This window comes from Cherax quadricarinatus, chromosome 7, assembly GCF_038502225.1.
Source record: "Cherax quadricarinatus isolate ZL_2023a chromosome 7, ASM3850222v1, whole genome shotgun sequence".
In the NCBI taxonomy this organism is placed as follows: Eukaryota; Metazoa; Arthropoda; class Malacostraca; order Decapoda; family Parastacidae; genus Cherax; species Cherax quadricarinatus.
The window spans coordinates 21,173,465-21,200,875 of record NC_091298.1 but is presented as its reverse complement, the minus strand read 5'-3'; the positions used below and the strand labels follow the sequence as shown (position 1 = coordinate 21,200,875).

The 27,411-nt window shown below is 41.0% G+C and overlaps 1 protein-coding gene across 4 annotated transcripts in view; it reads right to left on the bottom strand.

Annotated features, from left to right (window-relative positions):
- Positions 1 to 27,411, bottom strand: part of Nubpl (NUBP iron-sulfur cluster assembly factor, mitochondrial) — an 80,484-nt gene that overhangs the window by 20,594 nt on the left and 32,479 nt on the right. For 2 of the 4 annotated variants that reach the window (XM_070082355.1, XM_070082356.1), the window contains 2 exons: positions 25,821 to 26,012; positions 17,214 to 17,311 (listed from right to left, as the gene is read on the bottom strand). In XM_070082355.1, coding sequence (XP_069938456.1) covers positions 17,214 to 17,311; positions 25,821 to 26,012 — 290 coding nt within the window. Of the gene's footprint in view, positions 1 to 17,213; positions 17,312 to 25,741; positions 26,013 to 27,411 lie in introns of those variants that run through there. The other 2 variants (XR_011391674.1, XM_070082357.1) reach the window with 2 other exon arrangements.

Genomic DNA, 27,411 nt, shown 5'->3' with positions numbered 1-27,411 from the left:
GCTGGAAGTCCAAGCCCCTCGCACACAAAACCTCCTTTACCCCCTCCCTCCAACCCTTCCTAGGCCGACCCCTACCCCGCCTTCCTTCCACTACAGACTGATACACTCTTGAAGTCATTCTGTTTCGCTCCATTCTCTCTACATGTCCGAACCACCTCAACAACCCTTCCTCAGCCCTCTGGACAACAGTTTTGGTAATCCCGCACCTCCTCCTAACTTCCAAACTACGAATTCTCTGCATTATATTCACACCACACATTGCCCTCAGACATGACATCTCCACTGCCTCCAGCCTTCTCCTCGCTGCAACATTCATCACCCACGCTTCACACCCATATAAGAGCGTTGGTAAAACTATACTCTCATACATTCCCCTCTTTGCCTCCAAGGACAAAGTTCTTTGTCTCCACAGACTCCTAAGTGCACCACTCACTCTTTTTCCCTCATCAATTCTATGATTCACCTCATCTTTCATAGACCCATCTGCTGACACGTCCACTCCCAAATATCTGAATACGTTCACCTCCTCCATACTCTCTCCCTCCAATCTGATATTCAATCTTTCATCACCTAATCTTTTTGTTATCCTCATAACCTTACTCTTTCCTGTATTCACCTTTAATTTTCTTCTTTTGCACACCCTACCAAATTCATCCACCAATCTCTGCAACTTCTCTTCAGAATCTCCCAAGAGCACAGTGTCATCAGCAAAGAGCAGCTGTGACAACTCCCACTTTGTGTGTGATTCTTTATCTTTTAACTCCACGCCTCTTGCCAAGACCCTCGCATTTACTTCTCTTACAACCCCATCTATAAATATATTAAACAACCACGGTGACATCACACATCCTTGTCTAAGGCCTACTTTTACTGGGAAAAAATTTCCCTCTTTCCTACATACTCTAACTTGAGCCTCACTATCCTCGTAAAAACTCTTCACTGCTTTCAGTAACCTACCTCCTACACCATACACTTGCAACATCTGCCACATTGCCCCCCTATCCACCCTGTCATACGCCTTTTCCAAATCCATAAATGCCACAAAGACCTCTTTAGCCTTATCTAAATACTGTTCACTTATATGTTTCACTGTAAACACCTGGTCCACACACCCCCTAATTAATAACTAATAATAATAATAATAATAATTTAAAGTAGTAGGTTGGTAGACAGCAACCACCCAGGGAGGTACTACTGTCCTGCCAAGTGAGTGTAAAACGAAAGCCTGTAATTGTTTTACATGATGGTAGGATTGCTGGTGTCCTTTTTTCTATCTCATAAACATGTAAGACTTCAGGTATGTCTTGCTACTTCTACTTACACTTAGGTCACACTACACATACATGTACAAGCATATATATACACACCCCTCTGGGTTTTCTTCTGTTTTCTTTCTAGTTCTTGTTCTTGTTTATTTCCTCTTATCTCCATGGGGAAGTGGAACAGAATTCTTCCTCCGTAAGCCATGCATGTTGTTAGAGGCAACTAAAATGCCGGGAGCAAGGGGCTAGTAACCCCTTCTCCCGTATAAATTACTAAATTTAAAAAAGAGAAGCTTTCGTTTTTCTTTATGGGCCACCCTGCCTTGGTGGGATATGGCCGGTTTGTTGAAAAAAAAAAATTCCTGTAGGTGTGGTAGCAAGGCGAGCTACCACACTTGACTTTCTAAAATAAATACTAACCTTTCACCCTACATTAAGACTACAAATATTTTAAGGTAAGTAATAAGTGTACTGTATATGTATTTTAATTTTTTTGTTTTTTAATGCCTAGTCCTATTACTAACTTAATACAGTGGACCCTTAGGTAATGGTGGCATCGCCTAATGCCAAAATCGGATAGCGTCCCATTTTTGCATCAAAATACTGGCTCGGCTAATGCCCAAGAATTTGGTTAAGGGCATTCATCCCGAATGTGTCCGCCTGTCCGTCCGGTCTGAGCGCCTCAGGTGCCCTGCCTTCAGCTAGTGTGCCATTGTTTACAAGCCAGTCCGCACAATTCCACACATACCCGCAATACATTTTGTATTATTCCAGTGTTTTTAGTGCTTGTAAATAAGCCACCATGGGCCCAAAGAAAGCTTCTAGTGCCAACCCTGTGGTAAAAAGGGTGAGAATACTATCGAATTAAAGAAAGAGATAATCGCAAAGTATGAAAGTGGAGTGCGTGTCTCCGAGTTGGCCAAGTTATACAACAAACCCTATTCAATCATCACTACTATCTTGGCCAACAAAAAGGGTTGGAGGTTAGTAGTGAGGATGTGGAAGAATTGGTGGAGGACAATGAAGAGCTAACCACTACAGAGCTGCAAGAGCTTCAGGTGCAACAGCAACAGATCAAGGCTCAGGAATGTGCTTCAGAGGAAGAGAAAGAGAGAGTGAGGAAGTTGCCTTCATCAAAGATTAAGGACATTTGTGCAAAGTGGGTTGAAGTGCAAATCTTTATGGATGAAAATTATCCTGACACAGCTGTTGCAAGCCATATTTGCAACATGTACAATGACACTCTTGTGTTCCATTTTAGGGAAATCTTAAAGAGACGCCAGAAACAGAGCTCTCTGGACAGATATTTTGTGCGACAGGGGTCCAATGACTGAAGCTAGTCCTAGTGGCATTAAAAAACCAAGGGAGGTAACCCCAGAAAAGTACTTGTTACCTGAAGTCTTTATGGAAGGGAATCCCCTTCCAAACAATAATACACCTACATCCTCTCCCCTCCTCCAGTCTCATCACTCATCAATAAGTCCACAATAAAGGTAAGTGTCATTTCAGTATTGTTTATTGTGCATGTCTCATTGTTTTCTGTGTAGGGAAATGTATCTTTCACATAAATTTTTTTTTTTTTTTGCGTCTGGAACGGATTAATTGGATTTCCATTATTTCTTATGGGGAAAATTAATTCGGCTAACGTCCTAATTGGTTAAAGGAGAGCTCTCTGGAACGGATTAATGCCGTTACCCAAGGGTCCACTGTATATGATAGTGTAAACATGTTATGAAGCATTTATAGGTGAAAAAGTGTGATTCACTTTACGGCGGTAGCCTGGGACCTAACCCACCATATAAGTGAGGCCCTTCAGTACCAAGTGGTCAGGGTTCCATAAGCCACCAACTTAACTCTTGATAAGTCCCTCTCTTCAACACTGCAAGAGAATAGTTCAAGTAACTTAAAGTGGAATGTCATTGAGAGTGTCATTAAATAGTGAATAAATGCTAGAAGATACTAGTCAAGTGTGAGGGCAAATAGCCTCACACTTTGGTTATTTGCCTCACACTTTAGTGAGGGGACACTGGTACCCAGTAGACTGCCAAATGTGCAACTACCACCCTGCCACACCACAGATTGCTAGATGTTTTCATAAAAATGGTAAGTCAATACTTTTTTAACCAAATCTTTGAAAAGTATCTTATAGGATACAGTGAACAATGCATCACTGCTGGAAGCAGTTCATGCTGAGTTTGAAGTTAAAGTTATCACCTTGCACTTTTCTATACTCATTTTAATTTCCTTCTTTTTGTATACCCTTCCAAATTCCTCGCCCAACTTTTGCAACATCTCTTCAGAATCTCCCAAAAGAACTATGTCATCAGCAAAGAGCAACTATGACAACTCCCACTTTGTATCGGATTCATTATTTTTTAAATCCACGCCTTACCCCAACATCCTGGCATTCACTTCTTTTACAGCCCCATCTATAAAAATATGTTAAACAACTATTATGCATCACATACCCCTGACAGGCCTATTTTTGCTGTAAAATAATCCCCCCCTTTTTCTACATACCCAAACTGTCTTTTCTCAACAAAATTGTTAATATAAAAAGAAGTGTTAAATTCATATTGGTCATGTAAAACTGTTATATACAGTAGACTGTCGTTTAACACAATTTTGTCTGTGCACGTTTTTTGTTATAGCATGATTGAAGAATTGCAGCATGTTTTTGTTTAACACTTCGTAAAATTAGTTTAACATGGTTGCATGAGGGGGAAAAATATTTGAGCGCGCAGTAGCCCACCGGGTGGGATGGTCTGTGGGTTAGTAGGTTACACCACTGTGTCAATGGGGGAGACCTATCGCCATCCCCAGCCTCCCTAAGCCACCCACACCACCCTCATCATCAAGTGTTTAATGCTGACAAGAAAAGGGTTTTTTTCAAAAAAATGCCAACACGAACTTATATCAGTCAGCAAAAGAAACGTGCACCAGGCTTCAAGACAGCTATTACAACCCAGGAGTCCAAATGGCCTGTTATCCTGGGTGTAAAGGGAGCAAAATAAACACAGCAGAAAACTTCTGACTTACATTATCCTTCACCAATTTAGAACAGAAGTATGTACACTATATACACTATGTACAGCAATAGGTATTAGTGCACTCCACAGTAAGCAAGGCAGAATAGAAGCCACTTAGAGAGCAGACCGTACTTCAACCAGCTCTAGAATGGAAATGACAAGGGCAGACAGGAGAATGGTACCCACATAACCTCTCCGATTGCCAAAACCATCTTCTCACTGGCTGGAACCTGGGTACTGGTTGAACAACAGGGCCCCATCATCAACCCTCAGTCCCCTGGTTCGCTGGTTAGGGGAGATAGCCTGTAAATGAGGGTGTGTACATGCGCCGAATAAAGGTTACGTACTCTTTGCATGCCACACCCCCACCCCGAGAAGGCTCAGGATTAGGCTCCCACCTCCCAGTGGTAACCGTGCCGCCATGGCACAAAATAATGGGACCACCTTTCCTCTCAACCATCCAACTCTTAGATAGAGCTTAGCTTTTCTCGTGACAAAAAGTCAAACCCTAAACTCAGAATGAGACAGCAGACAGTCGGGCTAGCTTAGGTCCAAGACACGGGCGGACGGTAGCCCGCATCCCCTCACTAAAAAAAAAAAAAAAAAAAAAAAAAAAAAAAAAAAAAAAAAAAAAAAAAAAAAAAAAAAAAAAAAAAAACACCAGGGGATTAAAAAAAAAAAGAGCTTGGAAGGGGTTACCACAAGTAACCTAACACATCCTAGCATAATATATAATTATTATAAATAATTATATATTAGTAGTAGTAGGTTGGTAGACAGCAACCACCCAGGGAAGTACTACCGTCCTGCCAGATGACTGTGAAACAGAAACCTGTAACTGTTTTGCATGATGGTAGGATTGCTGGTGTCTTTTTCTGTCTCATAAACACGCTAGATAACAGGGATATCTTGCTACTCCTACTTACACTTTGGTCACACTTCACAGACATGCACATGCATATATATATACATACATCTAGGTTTTCTCCTTTTTCTACATAGCTCTTGTTCTTCTTTATTTCTTCTATTGTCCATGGGGAAGTGGAAAAGAATCTTTCCTCCGTAAGCCATGCGTGTCGTATGAGGCGACTAAAATGCCGGGAGCAATGGGCTAGTAACCCCTTCTCCTGTAGACATTTACTAAAAAAGAGAAGAAGAAAAACTTTATAAAACTGGGATGCTTGAATGTGCGTGGATGTAGTGCAGATGACAAGAAACAGATGATTGCTGATGTTATGAATGAAAAGAAGTTGGATGTCCTGGCCCAAAGCGAAACAAAGCTGAAGGGGGTAGGGGAGTTTCGGTGGGGGGAAATAAATGGGATTAAATCTGGAGTATCTGAGAGAGTTAGAGCAAAGGAAGGGGTAGCAGTAATGTTGAATGATCAGTTATGGAAGGAGAAAAGATAATATGAACGTGTAAATGCAAGAATTATGTGTGTGATGAATGGTTTGAAAAACCGACAAGTTGAAGATTGAGACACTTATGCAGCATATGGGAATCTTTATTCAGGAAACGTTTCGCCACACAGTGGCTTCATCAGTCCAATACAAAGAGGAAGGTGTAAGGAGAGGAGGAGTATGAGGTAATCAGTCCCTCAACCTGGAGTCGATGTGTTCAGTCCATCAATCTTGTAGAATGTACAGCATAGGGCCGTAGACTTGGCTTATATACTGTAGTGAGGTGAGGTGAAGCAGGCGGAGGCGGGGGTCATAGTGGTACCATCCACTAGTCGAAGTAGGTCTTCGTCCAAAGGTTGAACAAGTGTTGAAGAATTCTTTGTAACAAGATCCCATGATGCTGCAGTGTCTGACAGTTGTGATGAATGGTTTGAAAAACCGACAAGTTGAAGATTGAGACACTTATGCAGCATATGGGAATCTTTGGACGAAGACCTACTTCGACTAGTGGATGGTACCACTATGACCCCCGCCTCCGCCTGCTTCACCTCACCTCACTACAGTATATAAGCCACGTCTACGGCCCTATGCTGTACATTCTACAAGATTGATGGACTGAACACATCGACTCCAGGTTGAGGGACTGATTACCTCATACTCCTCCTCTCCTTACGCCTTCCTCTTTGTATTGGACTGATGAAGCCACTGTGTGGCGAAACGTTTCCTGAATAAAGATTCCCATATGCTGCATAAATGTCTCAATCTTCAAGAATTATGTGGATTAAAGTAAAGGTTGGATGAGAGAAGTGGGTCATAATAAGTGTGTATGCACCTGGAGAAGAGAGGAATGCAGAGGAGAGAGAGAGAGATTTTGGGAGATGTTAAGTGAATGTATAGGAGTCTTTGAACCAAGTGAAAGTAATTGTGGTAGGGGACCTGAATGCTAAAGTAGGAGAAACTTTTAGAGAGGGTGTGGTAGGTAAGTTTGGGGTGCCAGGTGTAAATGATAATGGGAGCCCTTTGATTGAACTTTGTATAGAAAGGGGTTTAGTTATAGGTAATACATATTTTAAGAAAAAGAGGATAAATAAGTATACAAGATATGATGTAGGGCGAAATGACAGTAGTTTGTTGGATTATGTATTGGTAGATAAAAGACTGTTGAGTAGACTTCAGGATGTACATGTTTATAGAGGGGCCACAGATATATCAGATCACTTTCTAGTTGTAGCTACACTGAGAGTAAAAGGTAGATGGGATACAAGGAGAATAGAAGCATCAGGGAAGAGAGAGGTGAAGGTTTATAAACTAAAAGAGGAGGCAGTTAGGGAAAGATATAAACAGCTATTGGAGGATAGATGGGCTAATGAGAGCATAGGCAATGGGGTCGAAGAGGTATGGGGTAGGTTTAAAAATGTAGTGTTAGAGTGTTCAGCAGAAGTTTGTGGTTACAGGAAAGTGGGTGCGGGAGGGAAGAGGAGCGAGTGGTGGAATGATGAAGTAAAGAGAGTAGTAAGGGAGAAAAAGTTAGCATATGAGAAGTTTTTACAAAGTAGAAGTGATGCAAGGAGGGAAGAGTATATGGAGAAAAAGAGAGAGGTTAAGAGAGTGGTGAAGCAATGTAAAAAGAGAGCAAATGAGAGAGTGGGTGAGATGTTATCAACAAATTTTGTTGGAAATAAGAAAAAATTTTGGAGTGAGATTAACAAGTTAAGGAAGCCTAGAGAACAAATGGATTTTTTTTTTTTATCACACTGGCCGATTCCCACCAAGGGTTGTAAGAGAAGTAAATGCGAGGGTCTTGACAAGAGGCGTGGAGTCAAAAGATAAAGAATCACACATAAAGTGGGAGTTGTCACAGTTGCTCTTTGCTGATGACACTGTGCTCTTGGGAGATTCTGAAGAGAAGTTGCAGAGATTGGTGGATGAATTTGGTAGGGTGTGCAAAAGAAGGAAATTAAAAGTGAATACAGGAAAGAGTAAGGTTATGAGGATAACAAAAATATTAGGTGATGAAAGATTGGATATCAGATTGGAGGGAGAGAGTATGGAGGAGGTGAATGTATTCAGATATTTGGGAGTGGACATGTCAGCGGATGGGTCTATGAAGGATGAGGTGAATCATAGAATTGATGAGGGGAAAAGGGTGAGTGGTGCACTTAGGAGTCTGTGGAGACAAAGAACTTTGTCCTTGGAGGCAAAGAGGGGAATGTATGAGAGTATAGTTTTACCAACACTCTTATATGGGTGTGAAGCATGGGTGATGAATGTTGCAGCGAGGAGAAGGCTGGAGGCAGTGGAGATGTCATGTCTGAGGGCAATGTGTGGTGTGAATATAATGCAGAGAATTCGTAGTTTGGAAGTTAGGAGGAGGTGCGGGATTACCAAAACTGTTGTCCAGAGGGCTGAGGAAGGGTTGTTGAGGTGGTTCTGACATGTAGAGAGAATGGAGCGAAACAGAATGACTTCAAGAGTGTATCAGTCTGTAGTGGAAGGAAGGCGGGGTAGGGGTCGGCCTAGGAAAGGTTGGAGGGAGGGGTAAAGGAGGTTTTGTGTGCGAGGGGCTTGGACTTCCAGCAGGCGTGCGTGAGCGTGTTTGATAGGAGTGAATGGAGACGAATGGTTTTTAATACTTGACGTGCTGTTGGAGTGTGAGCAAAGTAACATTTATGAAGGGGTTCAGGGAAACCGGCAGGCCGGACTTGAGTCCTGGAGATGGGAAGTACAGTGCCTGCACTCTGAAGGAGGGGTGTTAATGTTGCAGTTTAAAAACTGTAGTGTAAAGCACCCTTCTGGCAAGACAGTGATGGAGTGAATGATGGTAAAAGTTTTTCTTTTTCGGGCCACCCTGCCTTGGTGGGAATCGGCCAGTGTGATAATAAAAAAATAATAAATATTGTTAGACTCTAGATAAAGAGTCTGCCAACATATTTTCTTTGCCGGCAATATGTACAATTCTGAGAGAGTAGGGTTGCAGTCGTAGACTCCATCTCATGAACCTCGTATTGTGGTTCTTCATGGCTTGGAGATATACTGGAGGACTGTGATCACTGTAGACAGTGACCACCTGCCAAGTCTGTCCCACGTATACATCAAAGTGCTCCAAAGCCAGTACCAGCACGAGGGCTTCTTTTTCAATGGTAGAGTAAGCCCTCTGATGCGGCTGGAATTTGGCAGAGAAGAAGGCTACAGGCTGCAACTCCTTGGCCCCGTTTTGCAATAGTACTGCCCCAACCCCAGACTCATAAGCATCAACCTGTAATGAGAAAGGTTTGAAGAAGTCTGGAGACAAAAGAATGGGTGCAGTACACAATAATCTTTTTGCTTTGTCAAACACATCCTGAGCAACTGAAGTCCAAATAAAGGGAACTTTGTGACTGCTAAGAGAGGTAAGAGGGGCTACAATATCTGAAAAATTCTTACAGAATCTTCTGTAAAATCCTATCATGCCTAGGAAACGTGGAACTGGATAATGTTTAATGGCAAGAACTTTAGCAAATTTAGGAGCAACTTTACCACTACCTACTTCATGGCCTAGAAAAGTAACAGTGGCCTGGCCAAAGGAAAACTTAGATAAATTAACAGTTAAATGGGAACTCTGAAAGGTCTCAAAAAGAGCCTTAAGTCTAAATAGGTGTTGATCCCAAGTATCAGACACCACAACAATATCATCCAGGTAAGCTGCCGTGCCTTCAAGTCCTTTAATAGCCTGATAGATAAGTTTCTGGGATGAAGAGGGGGAGTTTTTCATTCCGAAGGGGGTAACTGTATATTGATAATGGCCTCCTGGAATTACGAAGGCAGAGATTTCCTTCGCCTTATCCGTCAAAGGTACCTGATAGTAACCTTTAAGGAGATCTAACTTGGACACAAAAGTCGATTACGTCATCCAGACGAGGAAGAGGGTAAGCATCTATGATTGTGACCTCATTCACTTTACAGTAGTCTGTACACATACAAAACCCTCCATCAGCTTTTTTAACAAGGATGCACGGTGAAGCCCATGGACTAGACTCCTCCTCCACTAACCCATGCTCTAACAGAAATTCTACTTCCTGCTGAAGTAGCCTCTGCTTTTCAGGATTAGCTCTGTAGGGGGAGAGTTTAATTGGTTTAGAGTTTCCCACATCTACATCATGATAACCTAACGTACATTTTTTCGGCACATCCGAAAAAATATCAGGATATGTCTGTAGAAGCGCAGTTAAACTTGTTGCTTGAGTTTCAGATAGCCCTGCCATTAAAGGGCTAGGGTTCTTGAGGAGGACAGAGTTTGGAAGTTTGACATTAATTTCAGAAATAGAGTGCAAAAAGTCAGTCTTCCTCAGAGGTAGAGGACAGAGCCATTACTGGGACTTTATCTGGTGTATGAAAAGATTTTAACTGATTAATGTGGTAAGTTTTAGTTTTTGAGGTCTTATCAAGGGGAGCTACCACATAATTTACATCAGATAATTTACTTACAATTTGCATAGGTCCCGTAAATCTAGCTTTCAAGGTGTGGCCAGGTATAGGTTCCTGCACCAACACCTTGTCTCCTGGATGGAAGGAGCAGAATTGTGCATTTCTTTCATACCTCTGTTTCATCTATTTTGAGTTGCCTTTAGGTTAGCCTTGGCTAACTGACGTGCCACCTGCAACCTTGAAGACGGGTTGTAGAGTGTTGAGCTAACGTCTTCTCCCATCCATCCTTCTTTGAGCACCCGAAGAGGACCTCGTACATTGTGCCCAAAGATCAGCTCAAACGGACTATACCCGGTAGACTCTTGCACCGTTTCTCATACTGAGAACAGCAACAAAGGTAGTGATTCATCCCAGTCTGTAGGAAAATGCATGCAAAAAGTTCTTATCATGGTTTTTAACGTCTGATGGAGTCTTTCCAAGGAGCCTTGGGACTGAGGATGATAGGCAGTGGATAAGTTGTGGATTATCCCTAACCTAGTTAATGCTTCCCTAAATGCTTTGGCAGTGAAGTTAGTACCTTGATCACTATGAATAGTTTTAGGAATGCCAAAACAAGAAATAAATCTTGTTAAAGCTTTGAGAATAGCTTTAGTATTAATACTGCGCATGGGAATTGCTTCAGGGTATCTAGTTACTCTATCCATAATGGTAAATAAATACTGATTTCCCGACTTTGACCTAGGTAGTGGACCTACAAAATCTATAATTAAATCTGCAAAAGGTTCTCCATCAGCAGGTATAGGTTGGAGAGGTGCAGGTTTAATGGAATGTCCAGGTTTCCCTACTTGCTGACATTCTCGGCAACACCGGATATGGTTCTTCACATCCTGCTTTAATTTTGGCCAATAAAATTCTTTTGTGATTCTATATAATTATTTTAGTAATTCCTAAGTGACCTCCTAATGAAGTATTATGAGCTATATCCAATATTTGAGGTCTAAACTTTGTTGGAACTACTAACCTGTCAGACAATTGCTGGCCCTCTATCTCCTTACCAGTCTCAGTGCAGATCAAATAGTAGTTTTCAAGTTTATACTTGACCGGATGATCCAAAGAGGATTTACCCATGGCTGCCTGAAAAGCGAAATTTAAAAAAAGGTCCTTTCGTTGTTCCTCCCGGAAGGACAGTCCTTCAGGCATGGAAACAGAAATATCTGGCAATCCTGCAACCTTGGAATAGGAAGGCTTGATTGGGGTTTGTTCACTTGATCTACGAGGCCCCGGTCAGTTTTCCTAGTAAAACAACGTGGCTATTCCGAGATCGGAGTCGTCCAAGGATAGGTCAACATTCTCGCCAGACAACCCTTGGGATGTTGCCCGAGTTATGGCCAACACCGGAGAAGAATTAATCATTATGGGTTCAGGACATACACTAGCAGTGATAATGTTATTACCCAGTAATAACATGGCATCTTTCATGGCGAATCCTTCGGATACACCCACAGTCAAGTACCCAGTGCAATATTTGCACTGTACATAAATTTTATGCAAAGGGACAGAATATATAGCTCCTCCAAATGCTTCCAACAAAACAGAGGAATTTAAGGAGGTATTCTTTGAAAGGGGTAATATTCTCTCTCTTATAAGTGAGCAATATGCTCCAGTATCTCTAAAGGTTTTGACTTCAGTTGTTTTAGCATTTTCCTGAAGGGAAATAAGACTCTTACAGTAATAAGGGGCCATCCCTTTTTCTACTTCTTTCAGGGACATGTTACTAGGGATATTAGAGATTTTCCCAATGGGTTGGGGTTCATGGGGGCAGTTGGGACGGATGTGACCTACTTTATTGCACAGGTAGCAGACGACAGGTTTGCCCTTAATTCCCTGCTGACGTTGCAACTGGTGTCACTCTGGCTGGTGTCTTTCTGGATACTGTTGTCGAGTTGCACCATGTTGAGTAGTTTGTCTCTCACTAGGTGGACCATAGGTTGAGAAGCGTTACTCACCAGGTGACTTAGTTGGCTGACGTAGACGTTCTCCCTCCGGCTGGCACTTCATCCTCCAAGGTTGACAATCTCTGCTCATGCCAGGCTGTTGAAATGAGAGACAGGACCGCTCGGACAAGGAGCGGTTAGTTTCAAAGGTATCAGCCAACCTGGCTGCCTCCAATGCAGTGGTTAAGTCACGATCCTGCAGAAAGACTCGAACCTCTGGTCCCACAGACTCCAGCAGGTTGTCAGTCAGAATAAGCTGCACAAGATCATCGAAGGTAGCAACACCACTTGCTTTATACCAGCTGGTAAAAGCTTTGGTCTGCTGTCGCACAAAATCAACCAGGGATTGACCAAGCTGTCGTCTGCTTACTTTAAATATTTTCCGATACTTAGCTGGGATACAAGTATATGCTCTCAAAACTGTGGTCTTCACCACTTTATAATCGGAAAATTCAATATCATTTAACACTGACGTAAATTCCTGTGCCTTACCAAACAATGCTGTGTGAACCAACGATGCCCAGTGCCATTCCGGCCACCTCAAGGCTCGAGCCTGATTTTTGAAAGCTTCGAAAAATTGTTCTGGTTCGGCCTCATTGAAGCGGGGAACAAGCTGTAGTGCTTTCTGTAAACTAAAGTCATTTACAGAATGCAAAAACTGCCTTCTTTCTTTTTCCCTATCAAATTCTTCTTTAGCAAATGCTCTCTGTTCCCTAGTCTGCTCAAGATTGATTTTTGCCAGCTCAAGTGCCAACGCCGATGATTCACCTTGAGACAACCCTGCTGCACTAGACTGACGATTTTGCTCCATTGACGTATCATCTTCCTCCTGCGAGAACATAGGAGTTTTATTCCTATCTCCCGCAGAGGGAGGAGTCTGATGTGCCATCTCTTCTTCCCGAAGTTTGTCAGTAATCAGTGAACGCAGTTGCGCAGCTGTGAGAGTGCGCTCATAATCAATGCCGATGAAACGAGCAATTTGCCAACAACGCTGTAGGGACAATTTAGGTAGGTTAAAAAAAGTATATGCCGACACCAGACGTCTGACTCGTCTAGGTGGCATACCACAATGTACAAGTTATCTGCTATGCACAGTACAATTGCAGAATACCCCAACATAACACGTTATTTGCAGAACACGCTTAGCTATACACAGTACGATTGCAGAATACGCATACGCTTACAAGGTGGATACACAATAGCAAAGATGACTGCAAAATCTTCACACCGAACAAGCTAGTAGCGAGCTGTTGAACTATCATACAATAGCAAGGCTGACCATAGCAAAGCAACTGACACGCAAAGTTTGTAAAGCATTGGCAAAGCTAAATGCAATGCCAGACAGCAAGCTACACACTGTTCCACAAGATTGACCGTAGCGAAGCGAGCACACCTGAACAAGCTAGTAGTGAGCTGTTGAACGAACATACAATAGCAAGGCTGACCATAGCAAAGCAACTGACACGCAAAGTTTGTAAAGCACATGTGCAACATCTGGGTATCTTTATTGTAGACGTTTCGTCATCCAGTGGCTTTATCAATACAAATTCCAGGACATAACTTGAAGACAGTAGGACTATATACAGAAGATGAGGTAATCAGTCCCTCAACCTAGGAGTAGGTGCGAAGAGCACCATAGTCGAGGAGATTCTCCACGACTATGGTGCTCTTCGCACCTACTCCTAGGTTGAGGGACTGATTACCTCAACTTCTGTATATAGTCCTACTGTCTTCAAGTTATGTCCTGGAATTTGTATTGATAAAGCCACTGGATGGTGAAACGTCTACAATAAAGATACCCAGATGTTGCACATGTGTCTTAATTTCATCTAGTCGGTATTATATACCATTCTTGCACAAAGTTTGTAAAGCGTTGGCAAAGCTAATGCAATGCCAGACAGCAAGCTACACAATGTTCCTGCTTCCAGCTTCACCCTAGGCTCAACCCTTTCTCTAAGTCCAGCTCCAGATCCCAGACAGGCTACCCATATTACAACCCAGGAGTCCAAATGGCCTGTTATCCTGGGTGTAAAGGGAGCAAAATAAACACAGCAGAAAACTTTTGACTTATATTATCCTTCACCAATTTAGAACAGAAGTATGTACACTATATACACTATGTACAGCAATAGGCATTAGTGCACTCCACGGTAAGCAAGGCAGAATAGAAGCCACTAGAGAGCAGACCGTGCTTCAACCAGCTCTAGAATGGGAATGACAAGGGCAGACAGGAGAGTGGTACCCACATAACCTCTGCGATTGCCAAAACCATCTTCTCATTGGCTGGAACCTGGGTACTGGTTGAACGACGGGGCCCCATCGTCAACCCTCAGTCCCCTGGTTTGCTGGTTGGGGGAGATAGCCTGTAAATGAGGGTGTGTACATGCGCCGAATAGAGGTCACATACTCTTTGCATGCCACAACAGCAAAGGATCGCTTCACCTTGCTCCTTTGTGGTAATGTGGCAGGTGATTTCAAGTGTAAGCCCATGGTTATTTACCGCTCTAAGAATCATCGTGTTTTGAAAGGTGTAGATAAAAATACCTTACTAGTAATTTGGCGGTCAAACCAGTCAGCATGGATGACAGAGGAAATATTTATTGACTGGTTTAAGCATCACTTTATTCCTGAAGTTAAGTTTTACCTGCACAGCAAGAACCTTGCATTCAAGGTTCTCTTCATTCTTGATAATTCCCATACTCATCCACAAGCATTTCTGGATGTGACCCCACATGTAAAAGTTGTATTTTTACCTCCAAATACAACATCTCTAATACAACCACTCGATTGGGGAGTTATTAAGTCACTCAAGTGTAACTACACAAAAAAGTTATGAAAAAACTAGTTGCATCAATGGACTCTGACTCCAACCTGGCAGTACCAAGCTTCTGGAATAAATTTAACATTGCAGATGCCATCAGCTATGCTAGAACTGCATGGAATGAAGTGCCCCAATCAACATTAAATGCAGGATGGGGAAAGTTATGGCCTTCTGGTTTTCCCTTGCTTGAGAGTCAGGTTCAGGAAATTGTTCAGCTTGCAAGGAGATTACCAGGTGATGGTTTTGAAGATATGAATGAAGAAGATGTGAATGAACTCTTAGAAGATGATGATGATGAAGACAGGAGTCCAGAGGAAATGTTGGCAGAGCTCGATGCACAGATACAAGGAAGATAACAGAAGAAGATGAGGAAGAACCTGAAGAAAAACAGTTAACAATGCAGCAGTTACGTGAGCAGTTCCATGTTGCTGCTAAACTAGCAGACTTTTTCTGTGAAGAGGACCCTGACAAATCTAGAAGCAGTGCTTTGAAACGGGGTCTAGACCAGCTGATGATGCCTTACCATCAGGTGTACAATGTACTGCAGGGTAAAAGAGCCCAGAGATCCATTACAAAATTTATGCACACTCCAATACAACCATCAACTTCAGTACCAGAACCTCTACCATCCACCTCTGCCAACAACCAACAACCATCCACCTCAGCCCAGTAGGGCCACACCATCCATATCCACTCTCTTCATAATCATTCACAAATACCATTAGCCACAATTTAAGGTAAGAAATACTATTATTTCTATTGCATTTGTAGTCTTAAGCAGTAATATATCACAACAATGCACTACAATTACATATTCACTTTTATTTTGTAAGATCTGGAGGTCTAAAAAAGTTGTTTGGCTTTCTGGGGGCTCCCAGGAACGTAACCCTATTTTTCCCATAAGTTCTTCAGTTTGTCTAATACAGTTTTGTCTAACACAGTGTTTTCAGAAACGTAACTACCATGTTAAATGATGGTCTACTGTAACTAGATTAAGGATTTATGGAAGCAAGGCATATGCACAAAAACCATAGGATAAATGTTAAGGACATGAAGAAAATATGCTATTTACAGTAATTTTTCATCATCATACACAAATAACCCACACATAGGAGAGGGGAGCTTACAACGATGTTTCGGCCTGACTTGGACCCTCTCCTATGTGCGGGTTATTTGTGTATTGTTCCAGACACGGTACTGTGCCTTTTTGTTATTTATCATCATCATCATTATATTTATTGTTGCCTTCATGACTCACAGAACCGTAATAGCATGATTGCAAACAAACCATGGTACGGGTGGGGTTTGAATTTATCACGAGTGAATCATAAATCTCCAGGCCAGTGCGTAAGCCACTGGGCCAACTGGTTACAATAAGATTCATCCAACTAGGTATATTTATACAACATAGGGAGGTTAGCATGGGCCCCACTGTGAACACAAATGCAACATTTTACAGATGGCCCTCTCATCAGCGTGGCTGTGGCAAACTCTAGCTGAAGTCCCCTCAAAGCTGCCTTCATGACTCATTGGTGGTCACATTGGGACCCATCCTAACCTCCCTATGGTGTATAAAAATACCTAACTAGATGAATCTTATTGTAGCCAGCTGGCCCAGTGGCTTATGCACTGGCATGGAGTTTTATAACTCACTCGTCATAGGTTCAAATCCCATCCGTACCGTGGTTTGATTATCGTTATATCTTTCTTTCTTTCAACACACCGGCCGTATCCCACTGAGGCGGGGAGGCCCAAAAGGAAAAACAAAAGTTTCTCCTTTTACATTTAGTAATATATACAGGAGAAGAGGTTACTAGCCCCTTGCTCCCAGCATTTTAGTCGCCTCTTACGACACGCATGGCTTACGGAGGAAGAATTCTGTTCCACTTCCCCATGGAGATAAGAGGAAATAAACAAGAACAAGAACTAGAAAGAAAATAGCAGAAAACCCAGAGGGGTGTGTATATATATGCTTGTACATGTATGTGTAGTGTGACCTAAGTGTAGAAGTAGCAAGACATACATGAAATCTTGCATGTTTATGAGACAGACAAAAGACACCAGCAATCCTACCATCACTTGGCAGGACGGTAGTACCTCCCTGGGCGGTTGCTGTCTACCAACTGTTATTATTATTATAACAGTATTAAAAAAAGTCCTGTACGACTCCTACAGGTTTACCAGTTCCTCATAAATATAATATTAATAAAGGAATACATATGAGACACAAGTGGAAACCAGAGTGCTAAAATTTTAGTACTAAAATTCTAGTACTAAAATTTTAGTATATACTTAAATTTTACCTGTGGACTGCCAGGATGGGAAACTGTAATTGGTTGTCCTTTATCTGCACCATGACGAATCCATAAATTTAGCGGAACATCCCCAAGCACATCCACACCTGTGAAAATTTTTTATCAATGTAATTCTGATACAGGTCCATCATCACAAATCCGGCAACCAGTTACTCGGCTCCATCAGTTATTTATTCGGCACTAATTTCGGCTAGCATAATTTCAAATTTCCAGGGTCGCCACACCAACCTACTGTACTGTTTGGTGGTGCTACTTGCAGCATAAGTCATTCCAACTTCTTTTTGTCCATTTATTGTTATAACCTGCTTACTTTTAGTCCTAGCCATGGTTCCAATGAATAGAAGAAGTGTTTCTCATTGTGTAAAGCACATACACGGTACAATGTCCATAAAAGATAAGGTAGCTTTGAAGCCACTGTCAGGTGCCATGAGCTCAGTCTCGTGATGCACGGAAATATGCTTTATTATTACGCTAATATCAACACTACGGCTTATTTGCCTATCACAATTGATCTAATATGACATAATAAACAATATAAATAACAAAAACATGTTAAATACTCTAAAATTAATAATATTCGACAGAGGTATGAAGAGGATTTGGATACAAGTACCATTCTCCTATCCCTGTCTTGGGGGCTTATATTAGAGAAAACGGAGTATAGCACATGGCTAACTGTGATATACACTTGTACTGCACCATAAAACTGAAACTAAAAAGCTATTTTCTCTATATAGATTATCATACATAGCAGCATATGGTAGAGAACCTAGGATAACCCAAAAATGTCAGACAAAGTGGCTTATTTCTAGTATTCGGCTTGGATTTAGATTTAGATTTTTTTATTTTGACAGATTACATGGTTGTATAGAGGAATATAACAGTTGGGTGTACATCCCAAAAGTCCCTCTGTATGCTGAGCATTTCAGGCAAACTAAAGATTAACCCTTTGAGGGTTTTCGTCGTACTAGTATGTTTTACGCGTAGGGGTTTTTGACGTACTAGTACTCATAAATTCTAGCGACCTCAAATCTAGTGGGAGAAAGCTGGTAGGCCTTCATATGAAAGAATGGGTCTATGTGGTCAGTGTGCACAGTCTAAAAAAAATCCTGCAGCACACAGTGCATAATGAGAAAAAAAAAACTTTGACCATTTTTTTTTAATAAATCAGCGACTTTGCAGTGTATTTAAGTATGGTATTTATTGTTGTATTCTAGTTTTCTTGGTCTCATTTTATAGAATGGAAGACATATTACAGAAATTGAGATGATTTTGACTGGTTTTACAAAGAAAGGTGCCTTGAAATTGAGCTCCAAGTAGCAGAAATGTTCGATTTTTACCAAACTTCAAAAGTAAACAAATCGTGCCAAGCGTGCAATACACGTCAACTGGTGAGTCTAATATTCTTTCACAAGTGCACCAATAATATTTATACCATTTTTTACACTAATGCAGTAGTCTGCATAACAGTAAATCTTATATTTTTTGTGAAAATAAAAATTCAAAGTGGAAAGCAAAAGAATATAAGAGGGGACTTGAGACATGACTAATGACTAGAAGAAATGTCATTTTAGTGCTTAAGAAGAGTAAGGCAATAATACATAGTTCATATGGTCATTAGATGAGTCAGAGTGAGTACAGGAGAAGTGAATATTACATCAGGTGATGCTACATGATTTTGGTAAGTCTAGTAGAGACTTTTTACATTATTGAATTAGTTAATAAGATTACAATTTACAATGTGATGTATTACAGCTTAGTACTATTTAAAACAATGAAATTTGGTATTATTTATTATTTTTATTATTATCACACTGGCCGAGTCCCACCAAGGCAGGGTGGCCCGAAAAAGAAAAACTTTCACCATCATTCACTCCATCACTGTCTTGCCAGAAGGGTGCTTTACACTACAGTTTTTAAACTGCGACATTAACACCCCTCCTTCAGAGTGCAGGCACTGTACTTCCCATCTCCAGGATTCAAGTCCGGCCTGCCGGTTTCCCTGAACCCCTTCATAAATGTTACTTTGCTCACACTCCAACAGCACGTCAAGTATTAAAAACCATTTGTCTCCATTCACTCCTATCAAACACGCTCACGCATGCCTGCTGGAAGTCCAAGCCCCTCACACACAAAACCTCCTTTACCCCCTCCCTCCAACCTTTCCTAGGCCGACCCCTACCCCGCCTTCTTCCACTACAGCCTGATACACTCTTGAAGTCACTCTGTTTCGCTCCATTCTCTCTACATGTCCGAACCACCTCAACAACCCTTCCTCAGCCCTCTGGACAACAGTTTTGGTAATCCCGCACCTCCTCCTAACTTCCAAACTACGAATTCTCTGCATTATATTCACACCACACATTGCCCTCAGACATGACATCTCCACTGCCTCCAGCCTTCTCCTCGCTGCAACATTCATCACCCATGCTTCACACCCATATAAGAGCGTTGGTAAAACTATACTCTCATACATTCCCCTCTTTGCCTCCAAGGACAAAGTTCTTTGTCTCCACAGACTCCTAAGTGCACCACTCACCCTTTTCCCCTCATCAATTCTATGATTCACCTCATCTTTCATAGACCCATCCGCTGACACGTCCACTCCCAAATATCTGAATACATTCACCTCCTCCATACTCTCTCCTTCCAATCTGATATCCAATCTTTCATCACCTAATCTTTTTTGTTATCCTCATAACCTTACTCTTTCCTGTATTCACTTTTAATTTTCTTCTTTTGCACACCCTACCAAATTCATCCACCAATCTCTGCAACTTCTCTTCAGAATCTCCCAAGAGCACAGTGTCATCAGCAAAGAGCAACTGTGACAACTCCCACTTTATGTGTGATTCTTTATCTTTTAACTCCATGCCTTTTGCCAAGACCCTCGCATTTTACTTCTCTTACAACCCCATCTATAAATATATTAAACAACCATGGTGACATCACACATCCTTGTCTAAGGCCTACTTTTACTGGGAAATAATTTCCCTCTTTCCTACATACTCTAACTTGAGCCTCACTATCCTCGTAAAAACTCTTAACTGCTTTCAGTAACCTACCTCCTACACCATACACCTGCAACATCTGCCACATTGCCCCCCTATCCACCCTGTCATACGCCTTTTCCAAATCCATAAATGCCACAAAGACCTCTTCAGCCTTATCTAAATACTGTTCATTAAATACTGCACTCTCTTTTGTCCCCTTTGCCTTTATACAAAGGAACTATGCATGCTCTCTGCCAATCCCTAGGTACCTTACCCTCTTCCATACATTTATTAAATAATTGCACCAACCACTCCAAAACTATATCCCCACCTGCTTTTAACATTTCTATCTTTATCCCATCAATCCCGGCTACCTTACCCCCTTTCATTTTACCTACTGCCTCACGAACTTCCCCCACACTCACAACTGGCTCTTCCTCACTCCTACAAGATGTTATTCCTTCTTGCCCTATACACGAAATCACAGCTTCCCTAATTTCATCAACATTTAACAATTCCTCAAAATATTCCCTCCATCTTCCCAATACCTCTAACTCTCCATTTAATAACTCTCCTCTCCTATTTTTAACTGACAAATCCATTTGTTCTCTAGGCTTCCTTAACTTGTTAATCTCACTCCAAAACTTTTTCTTATTTTCAACAAAATTTGTTGATAACATCTCACCCACTCTATCATTTGCTCTCTTTTTACATTGCTTCACCACTCTCTTAACCTCTCTCTTTTTCTCCATATACTCTTCCCTCCTTGCATCACTTCTACTTTGTAAAAACTTCTCATATGCTAACTTTTTCTCCCTTACTACTCTCTTTACATCATCATTCCACCAATCGCTCCTCTTCCCTCCCGCACCCACTTTCCTGTAACCACAAACTTCTGCTGAACACTCTAACACTACATTTTTAAACCTACCCCATACCTCTTCGACCCCATTGCCTATGCTCTCATTAGCCCATCTATCCTCCAATAGCTGTTTATATCTTACCCTAACTGCCTCCTCTTTTAGTTTATAAACCTTCACCTCTCTCTTCCCTGATGCTTCTATTCTCCTTGTATCCCATCTACCTTTTACTCTCAGTGTAGCTACAACTAGAAAGTGATCTGATATATCTGTGGCCCCTCTATAAACATGTACATCCTGAAGTCTACTCAACAGTCTTTTATCTACAAATACATAATCCAACAAACTACTGTCATTTCGCCCTACATCATATCTTGTATACTTATTTATCCTCTTTTTCTTAAAATATGTATTACCTATAACTAAACCCCTTTCTATACAAAGTTCAGTCAAAGGGCTCCCATTATCATTTACACCTGGCACCCCAAACTTACCTACCACACCCTCTCTAAAAGTTTCTCCTACTTTAGCATTCAGGTCCCCTACCACAATTACTCTCTCACTTGGTTCAAAGGCTCCTATACATTCACTTAACATCTCCCAAAATCTCTCTCTCTCCTCTACATTCCTCTCTTCTCCAGGTGCATACACGCTTATTATGACCCACTTTTCGCATCCAACCTTTACTTTAATCCACACAATTCTTGAATTTACACATTCATATTCTCTTTTCTCCTTCCATAACTGATCCTTCAACATTACTGCTACCCCTTCCTTTGCTCTAACTCTCTCAGATACTCCAGATTTAACCCCATTTATTTCCCCCCAACGAAACTCCCCTACCCCCTTCAGCTTTGTTTCGCTTAGGGCCAGGACATCCAACTTCTTTTCATTCATAACATCAGCAATCATCTGTTTCTTGTCATCCGCACTACATCCACGCACATTCAAGCATCCCAGTTTTGTAAAGTTTTTCTTCTTCTCTTTTTAGTAAATGTCTGCAGGAGAAGGGGTTACTAGCCCATTGCTCCTGGCATTTTAGTCACCTCATATGACACGCATGGCTTACGGAGGAAAGATTCTTTTCCACTTCCCCATGGACAATAGAAGAAATAAAGAAGAACAAGAGCTATTCAGAAAAAGGAGAAAAACCTAGATGTATGTATATATGTTTTTTTTTTTTTTTTTTTCAACAAGTCGGCCGTCTCCCACCGAGGCAGGGTGACCCAAAAAAGAAAGAAAATCCCCAAAAAGAAAATACTTTCATCGTCATTCAACACTTTCACCACACTCGCACATTATCACTGTTTTTGCAGAGGTGCTCAGAACACAACAGTTTAGAAGTATATACGTATAAAGATACACAATATATCCCTCCAAACTGCTAATATCCCAAACCCCTCCTTTAGAGTGCGGGCATTGTACTTCCCATTTCTAAGACTCAAGCTATATAAAAATAACCGGTTTCTCTGAATTCCTTCACTAAATATTACCCTGCTCACACTCCAACAGATCGTCAGGTCCCAAATACCATTCGTCTCCATTCACTCCTAACGAACACGCTCATGCACGCCTGCTGGAAGTCCAAGCCCCTCGCCCACAAAACCTCCCTTACCCCTTCCTTCCAACCTTTTCGAGGACGACATCTACCCCGCCTTCCTTCTCCTACAGATTTAAACGCTCTCCATGTCATTCTACTTAGATCCATTCTCTCTAAATGACCAAACCACCTCAGCAACCTCTTCACCTTCTCCCAATTTCCACACTCCGAATTTTCTGCATAATATTTACACCACACATTGCCCTTAGACAGGACATCTCCACTGCCTAAAACCGCCTCCTCGCTGCTGCATTCACAACCCAAGCTTCACACCCATATAAGAGTGTTGGTACTACTATACTTTCATTCATTCCCTTCTTATCCTCCATAGATAACGTTTTTTATCTCCACATATACCTCAACGCACCACTCACCTTTTTTCCCTCATCAGTTCTATTAATCTCATCCTTCATAAATCCATCCGCCGACACGTCAACTCCCAAGTATCTGAAAACATTCACTTCTTCCATACTCCTCCTCCCCAATTTGATATCCAATTTTTCTTTATCTAAATCATTTGATACCCTCATCACCTTACTTTTTTCTATGTTCACTTTCAACTTTCTACTTTTACACACACTTCCAAACTCATCCACTAACCTTTGCAATTTTTCTTTAGAATCTCCCATAAGCACAGTATCATCAGCAAAAAGCAACTGTGTCAATTCCCATTTTGTATTTGATTCCCCATAATTTAATCCCACCCCTTTCCCGAACACCCTAGCATTTACTTCTTTTACAACCCCATCTATAAATATATTAAACAACCATGGTGACATTACACATCCCTGTCTAAGACCTAATTTTATTGGGAAGTAGTCTCCCTCTCTTCTACACACCCTAACCTGAACCTCACTATCCTCATAAAAACTCTTTACAGCATTTAATAACTTACCACCTATTCCATATACTTGCAACATCTGCCACATTGCTCCTCTATCCACTCTATCATATGCCTTTTCTAAATCCATAAATGCAATAAAAACTTCCCTATCTTTATCTAAATACTGTTCACATATATGCTTCAATGTAAACACCTGATCTGCACATCCCCTACCCACTCTAAAACCTCCTTGCTCATCCGCAATCCTACATTCTGTCTTACCTCTAATTCTTTCAATTATAACCCTACCGTACACTTTTCCTGGTATACTCAGTAAGCTTATATATATATATTATTTTTTTTTTCTCTCAGCTGTTTGTTGGGCTATCTTATTGAAACTTGGGCAATGTACGATGGAAAGATGCTTCTTAGTGTATACCAAAAATGAAAGAAATCAGACGATAAATAACAAAGTTCACTTCTCAGCCATTAGCCGCCCCTTAGCAGTATACAGTGGACCCCCGCTTAACGATCACCTCCCAATGCGACCAATTATGTAAGTGTATTTATGTAAGTGTGTTTGTACGTGTATGTTTGGGGGTCTGAAATGGACTAATCTACTTCACAATATTCCTTATGGGAACAAATTCGGTCAGTACTGGCACCTGAACATACTTCTGGAATGAAAAAATATCGTTAACCGGGGGTTCACTGTATTTTCGTATGGTTTTTATGGTTGTATTCTCGTTTTTTAAGTCTCATTTGATAAAATGGAAGATATATTACAGAAATAGATATGATTTTGATTGCTTTCACGATGAAAAGTACCTTGAAATTGAGCTCAAATTAGCAGAAATGTTCGATTTTTGCCGATGTTCAAGAGTAAATAAATGACGTCACTATCTCACTGTCTTAATATGTGTCTGCCTGCCAATCCAAATTCCAATACACAGTCACGAATGGGTTGACATCACTTATACAATTATTACAATAATGCAGTAGCATGCATAACAGTAAATCTATTTTTTGTGTGAATAAAAATTCCAAATGGTAAGCAAGAGTAATATAAGAGGGGCCTGGAGCCATGACTAATACACAGAGAAAATGTTATTTTAGTGTCAGGAATGTCTGCACTGTTTATTCTGAACCCTATTTTGAAATTGGCATCTGTTGAAATTTGTGTGAAATTGGCCAAATTGCCAATTTCGGACCACTTTATTGGGCAGTTGAAATAGGTGAATGGGCGGTTTCTTGTACTCGGTCGACAGAATAGAAGTTAGTTAGTTTATTCAGGTATACACAAATATAGTTACATAGATTATCATACATAGCAGCGTATGTATAGAGAACCTAGGATAACCCCAAAAAATTAGACAAAGTGACTTATTTCCAGTACCTGGCTTGGGCTTGCCATATATGATTTTTGGTAAATATTTTTTTCTCAGTTGTTTGCTGGGCTACCTTACTGAAATTTAGGCACTGCATGATGGAAAGATGCTTCTTAACATACACCAAAAATGAAAAAAAAAATCAGTATATTTTCATGTGGTTTTTATGGTTGTATTCTCATATTTTTAGTCGCATTTGATACAATGGAAAATATATTACAGAAATAGATATGATTTTGACTGGTTTCATGACAGAAAGTACCTTGAAATTGAGCTCAGAGTAGCGGAAATGTTTGATTTTTGCTGATGTTCAATGAACTTTCTTGTGTAAGTCAAGTTGCCTAATTTTATTAAGTGTATTCTAACCTAACCACTCTGTAATCCGGCAAACTCAGTAATCTGGCACACTACAGGTCCCAATGATGCTGGATTTGTGATGGCAGACTTGTACTTCATTTCCAAAGCTAGATACTGTAATTCCATTTATATTTAATTGTACAATCTAGCCACAGGGCTCTGACACCCTGAAAATAAGTAACCATGAAGAGATTGTTAGTTACTGTACATGTACATTACACATTTTTTTTTAACACACCAGCCATCTCCCACTGAGGCAGAATGGCCTGGAAAAGAAAAAACAAGTTTTTCTTCTTTTTACATTTAATAATTTATACAGAAGGGGCTACTAACCCCTTCTGTCATTTTTGTTGCCTCTTACAAAACGAATGGCTAACACAGAAAGAATTTTTCTCCACTTCCTCATGGAGATATACACTATATAATAATGCCATATTTATTGACTTTTGATGCTGGTGAAGAACTTTCAATAGAAGGAATTGGAACTTCCCTTACCTTAGATCAAATCTGATTGCCTCCCTTTTCCTCAGGTGCTGTACTGTCAGTAGTGGGTAGTACAGCTAGCATAACTTACCAAGCTCCTTTGCCATTTCCTGCACTCCATCTTTGCCAAATATGTGCTCCTGGTGTCCACATTTTGGGCAAAGAAATACACTCATGTTTTCAACAAGTCCCAAGACAGGTATCTGAACTTTGCAAAACATTTCTGCTCCCCTTCTTGCATCCAGGAGAGCTATATCTTGGGGTGTAGACACAATGATAACCCCTGCAAAGTTAAGCAGGAATTTTAGTAGCTAAAAAAGACAAATACTCTAATGATAAAAATCATTAAATATTTGTCTTTCTAAAAGAAACTGCAATTAAACTGCTACCATAACAATTACATTTAAGTTTGCAATTTAATTGCTAGTACTGTATAACAATTACAGTTAAGTTTGCAATTTAATTGCTAGCATAACAATTACAGCTAAGTTTAACAAGTACAGTGGAACCTCGGCTTACGAATGCCTCACCATGCGAATTTTTCAGGATACGAACAGTCACTCGGTCGATTTTTTACATCTGGATACGAACAAAATTTCAGGATATGAACTTCCCCCTCAAGGGAGGTTCCTTGGTGAGGGGCTCTTGATCTAGGGAATTAGAGCTGTGCTCCAGTTCCCTAAATTAATAATAATAATAATAATAATAATTCTCCATGGAGAAGTGGAACAGAATTCTTCCTCCGTAAGCCATGCGTGTTGTAAGAGGTGACTAAAATGCCGGAAGCAAGGGGCTAGTAACCTTTTCTCCTGTATACAGTGGACCCCCGCATACCGTTGGCATCACATAACGTTAAATCTGCATACCGCTACATTTTATCGCCAAGATTTTGCCTCGCATACCGCTAAAAAACCCGCTCAACGCTGTTCGTCCGAGACGCGTCTAATGTGCGCCCTTAGCCAGCCTCACATGTTCCGCCGGTGGCATTGTTTACCAGCCAGCCTCCGCGGTAACATCCAAGCATACAATCGGAACATTTCGTATTATTACAGTGTTTCTGGTGATTTTATCTGCAAAATAAGTGACCATGGGCCCCAAGAAAGCTTCTAGTGCCAACCCTACAGCAATAAGGGTGAGAATTACTATAGAGATGAAGAAAGAGATCATTGATAAGTATGAAAGTGGAGTGCATGTCTCCGAGCTGGCCAGGTTGTATAGTAAACCCCAATCAACCATTGCTACTATTGTGGGCAACAAAAAGGCAATCAAGGAAGCTGTTCTTGAAAAAGGTTTAACTGTGTTTTCGAAACAGAGATCGCAAGTGATGGAAGATGTTGAGAGACTCTTACTGGTGTGGATAAATGAGAAACAGATAGCAGGAGATAGCATCTCTCAAGTGATCATAAGTGAAAAGGCTAGGAAGTTGCATCAGGATTTAATTAAAAAAATGCCTGCAACTAGTGATGATGTGAGTGAATTTAAGGCCAGCAAAGGTTGGTTTGAGAGATTTAAGAGGCGTAGTGGCATACATAGTGTGATAAGGCATGGTGAAGCTGCCAGTTCGGACCACAAAGCAGCTGAAAAATATGTGCAGGAATTCAAGGAGTACATAGAAACTGAAGGACTGAAACCTGAACAAGTGTTTAATTGTGATGAAACAGGCCTGTTTTGGAAGAAAATAC